This window comes from Zingiber officinale, chromosome 2A (genome assembly GCF_018446385.1).
Source record: "Zingiber officinale cultivar Zhangliang chromosome 2A, Zo_v1.1, whole genome shotgun sequence".
Classification (NCBI taxonomy): Eukaryota; Viridiplantae; Streptophyta; class Magnoliopsida; order Zingiberales; family Zingiberaceae; genus Zingiber; species Zingiber officinale.
The window spans coordinates 154,216,389-154,228,613 of NC_055988.1; the positions used below are offsets into that span (position 1 = coordinate 154,216,389).

At 32.0% G+C, this 12,225-nt stretch overlaps 1 protein-coding gene across 1 annotated transcript; it reads right to left on the reverse strand.

Annotated features, from left to right (window-relative positions):
• Positions 1-5,293: 5,293 nt before the first annotated feature.
• LOC122042830 (protein IQ-DOMAIN 31-like) lies at positions 5,294-11,822 on the reverse strand. The gene is made up of 7 exons (XM_042603153.1): positions 11,669-11,822; positions 11,111-11,283; positions 9,546-9,809; positions 9,053-9,256; positions 7,868-7,927; positions 6,309-7,257; positions 5,294-5,670 (listed from the first exon to the last, which is right to left on the reverse strand). Exons 2-7 carry the CDS (start codon positions 11,195-11,197, stop codon positions 5,639-5,641), a joined length of 1,596 nt encoding a protein of 531 aa, XP_042459087.1. The 5' UTR covers positions 11,198-11,283; positions 11,669-11,822; the 3' UTR covers positions 5,294-5,638.
• Positions 11,823-12,225: the final 403 nt, after the last annotated feature.

A 12,225-nucleotide genomic window follows, 5' to 3' on the forward strand; every position in this document is an offset into this window, starting at 1 on the left:
ATCATAACGATCTTTTACGTGGACGAAACCGTACACTAAAAAAAATATGTCTACATCCCTTGAAAATTTAATCTCCAAATCTATTACCACAAACACTCAACTACACCGCTCCACAAAACTAATCAATTATTTAAATTATTAATTATTATTCTATTTTTTAGATGGTATACATAAATATTCGGTCCGATTAATGAGACCGACTATTCGACTCTACGGAAATTTTCCGTCCATCAGGATTAATTACTTAGTTATTGAAACTATACGATATTGATCAGTGAGTCAAGACAAGCAGAAGTTAAAGGGACTCAACAGTTGGAGGCGAAGTGGGGTCCTGCGTCGGCGGGCATTGATAGATTAGACAGTGGGATGGGTGCGGTACGGCTGGTGTCGGTCGAACTGTAGAGGCGAAAGATAACTTCTCTTACACAGCCGTCAAAAGTAAACGTTGAGAGCATTGCAATTAGAGTTATAAATAGGATAATTTTACGATAAATTAGAGAAAAATCCCTAATGATAATCATAATTTTGCATGTAATCCTCATGCCTAAAAAATTTTGTTTCCACTCCCTGCATGCAAAGTATTACTTGTTTCAACTCCCTCGTGCAAATATTGATATCTAAATTGCCCCTCAGATTTTTTAGATACAAAAAGTTCAAAATTGAGTACAAAAAGTCTGAAAACGAGTATAATTTTTCTTAAAGTCAGTACTTTATATTAAAAATCGAGTATATTTTCTATCAAAATTGTCCCTATTATTTTTTAGGTATAAAAAGTCTAAAAATAAGTATAATTCTTGTTAAATTCAGGACTTTACACTATAATCTAGTACTCTATACTAGGATCGAGTATATTTTCTATTGAAATTAACCCATATTTTTTAGGTACAAAAAGTCAAAAATTGAGTACAAAAAATTCGAAAATGAGTATAATTCTTCTTAAAATCAGTACTTTAGATTAAAAATCGAGTATATTTTCTATTAAATTCAGCACATTAAACTAAAACGAGTATATTTTGAGGTGAAAAAAATATGAATTATATTTATTTTTAGACTTTTTATACCTAAAAAATAGGAGGGACAATTTTGATAGAAAGTATACTCGATTTTTAATATAAAGTACTGACTTTAAGAAGAATTATACTCATTTTTAGACTTTTTTAACTAAATTTTAAAATTTTTATACCTAAAAAATTTGAGGGGCAATTTAGGTATCAATATTTGCACGAGAGAGTTGAAACAAGTAATACTTTGCATGCAGGGAGTGGAAACAAAGTTTTTTGGACATGAGAATTACATGCAAAGTTAACATTGTGATTGAGGATTTTTCTCTAATTTACAGTTATAAATAATGTTTTTTTATTATTTTTAATTGTTTATATCACAGGCATAAAATCTGCAACACTCTTTATTAATAATAATAATAATAAAACCTCCCCACAAATCTAAACATCATTGTTAATTAATCACTTGATCCACTAATATTATTAATTTTGAAAGAAAAAATCAAGCTCTTGAACTAAACCTCAAGCTTGAGTTTTTTATTCAACTTTTTGATTTGATAAATCTCTCTAAAAACCTTGTATGGGAATGCTCTTACTCCTCATTTCTTAATATTATATTATTTTCATTTATTTGTAAAATTATAAAATACAAATCAGTCAAATATCTTCCCGTTGCAAAATTAGAAAATCATTTTTTAATAAAATTATTATTACTTATTAATAATAATTGTAACCATAGTGAACGATAAATTTAAACGTGAATAAACAATTTTGAATCATAAATCACAATTGTCTTAAAGACTTAAACAATTAAGTTTAGAACGGTCAAACCGACAATTTTAAATCATTGAACCGTCTGTCTATCAATCTAGGTTAGTCTTCCTTGAAGCTCCTGGGAATTCATTGGAGCAAAATGAGGAAACCATTTGAAATCTAGAAATTATTAGATGCTAGATTTCAGATTTGCGAACTTGTCAATCAATGAGCGTCGTTGGTTCTCCCACAAATTTTGTAACACAATTGCAATCGCAAACTAACTTTTGAATGTAACTTAAGGTTTTGGCATTTTGGACGGTTTTAATTTTTTATTTTTTAATTAACACTAAGTATACAGTTCTTTGATTGATTAATTTTGGAGATATCAATCCAGTCTTATAAAAATTTTTCACCAACTATTAGTATCAATTAGAAAGTTCAGATGACCTATATTTTTAGACTCATTTTTTATTAGAGGAAATTTTTTTTTTGGAATACATCACAGTGATTTAAATCTTAAATCCCTTAATTATTTATTAGATGGTCTAATCATTATCCTATCGTCCCATAATATTTTTGATAATTTTATGAATTTATTAAAAGATGCCTCATATTTTATTTTTTATTAAAAGTTAAAAGACCTACTTAGTTTCCACTTAATTTTCAATCTATTTTAATCTTAAATTATTTTTTTAAAAAAATATTAAATTGAAGCATGTTAAATCGAATCAAACCAATTAAAATAATAATAATAATAAATTAATTATTTCATTACAGACTTTCATATAAAAGACATTGATAATCATAATTTTTTTTAATTACATCATTAAACTCATGATAGTTTCAAGATTTATCCATTTTTTTTAAAAAAATTAAAATTTATATATATAGGAAGATTAAAAAAATTTAAAATATATATTTTTAAATATCTAAGTATAAAAAATAAAGAAAAGTGACATAAAATTAATAAAAATAAAATAAAATAAAACTTAGTTATTTTATAAATATTTTATATTAACAATATTAAAATTTATATAAAATTAATATTATTTACTAGGAATAACCTTCTTAATTTATTTATATAGTTTTTAAAATTTATTGAGTTTTTTAAAGTCCATTAATGAATTGCAATGAGTTATTTTTAGAAAATCATTAATATATTATAAAAAATGTTAATAATAAAAAAACTGTTTTTTAATATCTAATTATAATAAAAATTAAATTAAATAAAAAATTAACAAACTAAAAAAAATGTTGTTGTTTTGTTCAAAACATTTAAATCATCAATGAGCTTATTAATAGACCTAAATAAGTCATATTAAGTTCAAACCAAATCTAATATGTTCCAATTACTCTCTTGAGTTTCATGCTAAAAAACTATTAATTCACGACCTCTATCAATTTTAAAAATTATTTAAAAAATCTAGCGCTCTTTACTTTTGATAAAATTTTAATACCTTCTTTATACCGTTTTGATCTTGTCCATGATAAAGTTCAAAATTTTAGAAGCATCTAAGTGAAGAATGAGTTTTGACTAATAAGTTTCTTTCGCTTTCCTAAATTTCATCATGTTCAAAAACATTATCCTTATAATTTAGAGAAATTGTTTTAAAAAAATTAATATGTTTTTATTTTTGGCAAAATGTCATATCTGAACCTATATACTTATGATTTATTTTTGACCCTCTAATTAATGGGCCGACTTTATGGCCCACTGAATAATAGGCCTAATTCGTGCTGACTGATGGGCTGATATTAGGCCCTCAGATTGATGGCCGGATTTAGGTCATTTATATATGGGCTGATATTTAGCTCGTAAATTAATCAGCCGATTTCTAGCTATAATATAGTTGGTTTATGTAAAAGTGTTATTGTCAATAAATTCAATCCCAATGAGAGTGAAATGTCTCATTGATTTCTTAACCCTTTCTTGCATGGGTTATTGGATAAAATCCCTCGTGATTTACCTCCCTTTTAGACAATGGGTGATCACTCTGGAGGGGTCACCAAGATAACGATTTTACGTTAATGATGGAAATACCACTAACTCATGGACCCAATGCCAGATCGCTAACTAATAGGCCAGATTCTAGACCCTTTAGCCCCGGTCCTGGCATGTTAACTTACAGACTTAACTCTTAGCACGCTGAAAGTTGGGCTCGATTGAGTCAACGGGAAGTATCCATAATCCTGGTCCATGTCGACAATAGGTTGTCATTTGTGTGTCTTTAATAACCTATGTTGACAATGGGCATAGTAATTGTTGGGTTGTTCAATTTTTTAATTTACCTCTTTACAAATTATTATGAAACCGACTGTATAAAGATACCTGCATTGACCTTTCACATAATAGTGATTGTTGGACCCAACTTCACTGCGCTCAAAATCATATCTGAAATTAATTTAACGAGTCAAACTTTAGTGCGGATAACCTCCCTTCCAATTGCCTTGACGGAGAAAAGGACGTCTCGGAGAGAAGGATGCCTCGGATGAGCAAGTAACCGTTTACCACGTAATGTTAGCCATATAATGGGTATGTAATAATTTAGACCCAAATTGTTTTATGGGCTCGACAGCTAAGAAAATGTGCGTGAATCTTGATTTAAACAGGCCACCAACAATTGCTGATCGATATTTGTGTAGCATACGATTCTCTAGTGGGACTCAACCAGAAAATTAGCATAATTTTCAGACAATACTGGTGGTCATATACACGCATTGTATGAACTAGGCTCCTTATACCAAGTAAAACAATGTAGAGAGAAATTTGATTTTTTAATAGGATAAAACTCTATTTTTTTTTATAATTTTATACACTTCTAGGAATACTTATAAACAAATTAAGATAAGGCAGACCTATACAATAATTAAGGTGGAATAGATAATCCGCATAGCTACTATAACGAACTTTCCTTTATAAAAAATTAATTTAATATTATACTTGATCTTAGCAAAAAAAAAAAAAAAAAATAGAGATCAGATCTTTTGTCCCAAAATTCCTGTGTCCCCTTACCGTCAGACTGACTAGATCACATATTAAGGACATAGTGCACATCACGAAGATATCATGAAGATCCGACAAAAGAACACGAGAATCTTGAGACAAAGGATCTAATTTTACAAAAATATACTTTTTAATATTACTGACCTAAGATATTTATAAAAACTTATATTATAAGATGTGAGACTAAAAAAAATTCTAGATTTTTAATTAATTAATAAAAAAAATCTCAATATAAATCTTGATCACTGATCAATTAATAAATTTTTTTTCCAATAATACATCACATCTAAATCTTGAATTTTAGATCACTAGTTCATGCGTTTGTAAAAATTACTATTAAACCTTAAATTATTTTCAATGTGAAAAAAAAAATATATTAACCTAATTTCATTTAGTAAAAGGAACATATTCTTAATAAAAGAGTAAGATAAAATAACAGAAGATGGAACGCCATACTATCTCATACAATATGTTAGAACTAATAGAAATAACTAGTTCATTCAAATTTCATAAATTCTACTTTGCATCAGCCTGCTCCAAACAGTCATAAAATTACCATGCGACTTCAAATGTTTACACATTGAATAACAATGGAGTGGGAAAGAAAAAACACAGAGAGAGAAGGAAAATGCACGCGGAAATTGATTGCTGAATCATGGAGAAAACAAACCCTACTGATACTAACTATACACAGACAAACACGTATCCTGGAGATATGAATGCTTTGCAAACAAACCACACACTGATCCGTTCAAATCACTTTGTCTAGAATTGTGCGGAGCACAACACCAACAAGCAAATAAATAGAGAAGCAAAAATGTTCTTCAACTCAAATTTTACTTCGGACGAGCGATTTGGGTTGACTTCCCAGTGCAATTCACCGCCTCCATCCCACTTGAATAGCCTTATCTGCACATTTTCAAATTTTGAAGGGCATTTCATAAAAAGTACAAGTTATGCTAACTTCCCGACAATGCAGGATCCCAGTCCTACCTTGCTTTGCAAAAAGTTATTTTCGAAATTCAAACCCGTGACCTCTAAGCCACAACAATAACTTTACCATTACGCTAAGACTATCCTTCATGACAAGTTATTAGTACAGGTACATATTTGATGACCACCAATTCATGAAAAAGGAGAAAAACAATAGAATTTCTAGTTATTTATGATTTTTGTTTCCTCAATCCACAATTAGGTTATATAATGTCTCACTAGACTTAGTTCAAAGCAAATCTATGATCACAAAACATTTCTAAATGTTATTTTTCACAGCAAAATTTTAAGCAAAGCTTTACCCGATGACTCAAATTCAATCATTAATTGTACCTAAATCCAACATAAACAAGGTCACCTACAGTCATCAGGTACAGTCAATCATCCTTAATTTCACCCCTTAACCATTAACATTGTTACTTACAAAAAAAAAAGAGTGATTTCAGACAGTGTCATGCCTACCACTAGTATTATTCCATTAGATGACTCATGGCAAAGTAAATGCATCTAACTCAAAGATAAAGATTGAATTTTATTTCTACTTGTTCCCCTACCTGGTATTGGTCTCTTTGTCCTTGGTGAACTCATTTTGCCATTGGTAGCAGGCGGTAGAGAATGTCGTCGAGTGATACCACTTTTGTCCTCACAGTCCAACGCAAGCCTTGGAGATATTTGTCCACGTAATTTTGCCTTAGCAGATTCAGTTGCTGCCATATAGCTAGGAAGCACAGGAATATTCGGCAAACCATTTTCAGGATATTCTGATTTTGCCGAGAATGATCTCCTTTTCCCTGTCTTTTGGTTTTCATGACAAAGTTGTTCTTCCTTTAAGCTTACTTCTTCACTTGTCAGTATATTGTTCTCTGCATTATCTATCTCCTGCAATAATTGTGTTTCATTCAATAGCTTATCATAAAGCGGCACATCAATTTGTTCATCTGCTACAGCAGACTTGGTAGTATTTTCATTCTCTGGTTTTAAAGTAGGTGTTAGAGCAATATCCATCTTTGGTTTTTCCATGGAATCAACAACTCCTAGGCTAAGATTCTCAGAAAAGACAACAGCCACATTTTTCAAACTTAGGTCTGATTTCTGACTTTCGATCTCTGGTTGCTCAGTCACGTCCTTTATAGTAGATATCTTTCTTAAATTACGTTTTACTCTTTCAAGCTCCGATTGTGCTTGTTCTGGTATGGCTTCCACTGGGGAACTGTTTGCCTTTTTCAGATTCCTCTTTGCTTTTTCAGGTTCATTGTTGGAATTTGTTAATTGACCAGTTGCAATATTTGAAGCAGAATTATTTTGCACGCGCCTTGATTTTCCTGATTCAATTTCCACAGCTCGGTTGGTTTGGCCTTTCAAAGTAATTCTCCGTTTCGATTTGGCTGTAGGCACTGAGAAACTGATAGTGGTCCATCTATCTAACCAGCTGAAGACTGAATTGGGGTCTCGTTTATCATAGTTAATTTGCAGAGGTTTTGCCTGAATTGAGGATGTAAGAAGCTGCAGAACATGAATGACTTATAAGCACAGAAATCTGTTGGTAGATCAATTCTTACGAAACCAACACAATCATAATCAATGATAAAACAAAAAAATACTAAATACAATCTAAAGGTCAACGAATAGGAGGGAGAGTGAACGTAGTAGACCCCCAACTTATTTGGAAGCAATTTCTAAGGCGAAGGAAGAATGATAAGATGAAAATAACCCTGTCCTATTTGTTTTACACCTCTCAAATTATGGCAATCTACAAAACAGGTCCAAAAGATGATAATTTTACAGAGGCTAATGTAAGATATACTATCAAGTAGCAATACAAATTGGTATAGTAAAAACCCTAAAGATGCTAAGCCATCAGAAGACTTCAGCAGTAACTGCAGATTTTTGCAGGTACTCTACCAAATGCTGTCATATCAAACTGCTATCTTAATTTTTGCATGCTTGGAAAAGGATTCGAACATAAAATATGGGTGCGATGAAAAACTAGCTAAACTTGAGAATTCAAATCAAGCCAAAACCATGTTTGATACAAAAAATATTTAGATTAGAGAGCTAAACCAGCTAAACTTGAGAATTCACCATAAAAAAAATTAGAATATAGCACATATACCTTCCATATAAATGCGTTTGATGAAAACTTCCTTTTCCAAGCATCCTGTGCTATGGGATCCTGAAAAGAAATTGAGCATATTAAATACTATGGACATGAAAACTTGACTAAACTACCACAATCAGGCACTTAAGTATAGACTGACATAATGGAAGGAACTCATATAAAGGTTCCCTAAAAGGTACCATTGACACGAAGGAAGCAAAAGAACATTGTGAGCCAATTTCATACTGAAATCAGAATGGAGGAAACAATATCACATTAGTAATTCATTTGTCAATACTTGAATCACTTTTGAATCCTCTCGTGGTTCGTGTTAATAATAAAGTTGCTCTGAAATAAAGACTCGAGAAACATGTTATTGGAAGAAAATTAGGTGTATAATTTACAAACGGTCAACATTTCAAATATCTTTCTTTTCCTTCTTTCTGTTGAAAAGAGGATACTGATGGAGATAACTAGATTAATTGGGTAACTGTATCTTTTTTGTTTTAATGTAGAAGCTTTGTCAGCAAGCCAAACGAACATTTTAATCTCTAATTTTACCCAACCCCAAGCAAATCTTCACTTGGAATAATCCTTTAAACCACAGATTAAATACTAACAAATTTCTAATGAATCCATCAGCCAGTAGCAGATTATCTGTTTTCAATTCCTCAAATCTGGTGGTAGGCATCTTCGACCAGTTTGCCATATATTATGAATAGGCACACTGTAAATAGAGTTCTACACGTTGCTATTTTATTGTTTGAAACAAGAATACTCCACAAGATCTGCAAATGATGCCTGGTTATATTGGATATATCTCCAAGAAGTCAACCAGAAACCTATTTGCATGATGGTATATTACCCGTATATGAACAGTTAGTACATGGTCTCATATCAATGAAGCTGCAGTAGATAGCGTGGCTTATAACAAACCATGACTATGAGGATCAGATTCCAGTAATGTGATTATGTTACATCAACCATCCAAAGCATTGAGGAGTTTCATGCATTCATTCTTTGAGCATAATTTGGTTCATTGTGAATCGGAGGATATTATAACAGCAGGACCATAAAGTATAAACTTCTAGAAGATGATGGATACCAAATTAAATAATGAAAATTTAAATTCAATTTACTAGGAAAAGAAAGATGAATAATGACAAAGCCAACGATGAAAAGGAACTAGTTTGCACTTACTACGGTCTTTAGTTGATTATAGTTTACAGTGACTTTAAGCTCACTAAAGGAATGTCTAACTTTTCTTCCACGAGCTATAGCTTGTAATTTGACAATTCCTTCCATCGCATGTAGAGTTGCAATAGCTTGTCTTCTCACCAGGTGCCCTCTTATTAATGCCTGCAGCCTAATAATACCTTTAAGAGCACGAAATGCCCTACGTGCCTGCATCAAAAGTATCATTAAGAATACATGAGATGGTTAAGTCATTTGGAAGTACCATATAGATTCGTGCCTTGCATGCCTTTTAGATCATTAGATGTATCATTAAGAGCACAAGAGAGAAGTAAGTCATTTGGAAGTACCATGCAGGCTTAGTGTAAGATAGAAGCAGTGTGATTCATTTGGCAAAAAATTTTGTAGCAGTGTTGGGGTATGCCAAATTGCAAGGCACCCAGAATAATTAATACTATAAACTAAAATATTGAAATAGATATATTATAACTAAAAGTACCAGATAACCACGGAATGCTGCCTGTGCCTTTATAGCAGCATGCTCTTCTGCATCACTGTTCATGCGTTCTGATATAATAGATTCTACAACTCCTTGATTAGTGTTTGAAATGGCCGACTCCCCTGTATCTGATGGTTTCCCTTCATATGATGTCACTATATCTCCACCATTCCCAATGCTTATTGGAAGTGGTTCAGAAATTTCCAGAGAATTCACTGCTAAATTTGGGCCTTTTGCACCAGTATATCCTCTGTTAGCTTCTCTCTGCAGATGAAAAATGGAATCACAATAAGTCTCTTCTTAAAATGCTATATAAAAGCAAGTAAACATGAAAACCTTGGGAACATTTTTTAAGTTCAATTACTCAGCAAAACTAAGAAAACTAAAAAAGTTTTTTTTTTTAAGAATAATGAATGAGGTGATTCCCTTAGCTTCTATCAAATACATTGGTTATCAAATACATTGGTTAAATACAATCAGTTCTTCAATAAAGAAGGGAACCAACCAGTCGATCAAGGCCTTTTCATCTATGCTAGGCTGAAAATTAACATGGAGACAAGACAAAGAACATTAGGATGAATTACCATATCTATGTTAGTCGCTAGAGTATAAAGAAATAACATAAATTTCATCTTTAATTATTGTATTCTTAGTAAAATTATAGACTACTAAAACAATTTTTCCCCCTAATAATGCATCCTACAAATCCACACTTTCCGATCCATACTTAGAAGGTGTTTGGCTGAGCTTATAAGCTCTCTAAAATAGCTTATAAGTTGTTTTTGAGCTTATAAGCTCTTTAAATTTGTTTGGTAAAATTTTTTTCAAATAACTTATAAGCTGTCAAAATAAGTTGTTTTGGAGTTTATAAGTTGTTTTAAAAAAAGTATGGAAGACCCTACTTTTTAAAAAAAGATCTTATTTTAATAATTTTTTTCTCTAAAATATCTTTATATAATTTCATAAGTCCTGATCTTATCCTCCATAAATTTTTATAAACCTAATATCTTTCTATCTCCGTCGACTTCTCTTCCAACGCCGTGTCATCTTCTCCGCCAACGCCTCTTTCCAATTTTCTCTCCCCCAGTGCATAAATTCATCCAAACCCCTTTATTAATAAAAAGCCCAAAATCCTTTATTAATAGTATTATACCCTTTTTGGTAATTTTATTAATAAAAAGATCTTATAATATCAAACACATCAATACCTTTAAGTTGATTGTAATAAGTTCACTCAAACACTTTAATAGCTTATTTTTAAAATAAGACCTAACAACTTATAAGCTCCTAAAACAACTTATAAGTTGTACGAGCTTATAAGCTGTTTTTAATAAGTTTAGTCAAACACCCTCTTAATCTCTAGACCTTTTTTCATTTTATAACAATTTTTTATACTTTAACTGTAAGATCCATAGTCAAATACATGATAAGTGAGGCAGAAAAAAAATTTGTCGGTATAAGCAAGTGTAACAATCTGACCACATAACCTTTTTATCACGATGGGTATTATTTATTATTGTACAATCCCACACATGAACTAAAAAAAAAAGAAGTAAAATTCATACCGGTAAATTCCTTCCTTTTGTAGCCTGTGATTTCGTCTTCTTTCCAAAGAGAAGTGTCTTGATCCATCTTCCAGGAGATTTTCCCATCGGCAGGATCCCAAACCTCAAAGCCCTGATCTGAACTTCTAGACACCTCCGCAAACACCAAGATCGGTACTCACGGCATCCGATAACTGATTGCACAAAAATGACCAATATGTGCACGGATAGAATTCAGTTCACTCGTTCGAATTCAAACCCTCTCAAAGCAAACTTAACTCAGAAAACAAAACAAACAGGCATCTACCGTTTATCCGGGAAAAGAAAAACAAGATCTAGAGCTGAATCAAGACACAGACCCAAAACCAGTACTACATTTCAACAAAAAAACCACCTCTAAGACTTTAATAAATAAATAAAAACAGGGTGAAACCAATCTCGATGCCGGAGCTACACTGTTCTGGCGACAAACAAAAGATAAAAGAAAAACGAGAATAGATCCCTTCGAAATATCGCTAAAAATTAACCACGTAACGCATGCAGATACAATAACCCAGTCAGATCTGTTGAAGTACTCACTGTCTTCTACGGCAAAATGCAGAATGATCTGTAACCACCGCCGCAGCTCTCTCACCGCCTTCCCCTCCCCCTATCCATCCCTAAAATGTAGCAGAAGAGTAAAAGGTGATACTGAAAAAGTAAAAGGACAAAATTCTTCTCGATTTTATATTAAAAAAAATACAAATAAAAGGTATAATTTGCCGCTTGGAAAAAAGAAAATGAAATAACAGACTGAGACGGAGAAAACAAGCAACTCCAGTCCGAAATACGAAATACGTAGTTTTATAGGACGTCAGATAACTACATATTCGTCATTTAAGTATTTGGTGTTGTTCTCGATACAGCTGATTCTCACCGACTATGCTGCACCAACCAAGTCAGGCCCAAAGTGAATTCAAAGACCGTTGGGTTCACTCACCCATCCGACATGGATAACTTAACTCTGTTTGTTTTTAAAGAAGGAAAAATAAGAGACGGGAACATGATACGGTGAAGAACCCACTCATAACTCGTAATGATAAAACTGGCCGTGATGATGAGGTCGGTGTCGGTGTTGTGTCGGACGCTCCGCCCAC

Coding starts and splice junctions, on each gene's coding strand:
- LOC122042830 (XM_042603153.1), bottom strand. CDS start 11,197: ATGGGAAAATCTCCTGGAAGATGGATCAAGACACTTCTCTTTGGAAAG. Junction 7,258..7,867: donor CAAACGCATTTATATGGAAG/GTATATGTGCTA, acceptor CATGTTCTGCAG/CTTCTTACATCCTCAATTCA. Junction 5,671..6,308: donor GACAAAGAGACCAATACCAG/GTAGGGGAACAA, acceptor GAAAATGTGCAG/ATAAGGCTATTCAAGTGGGA.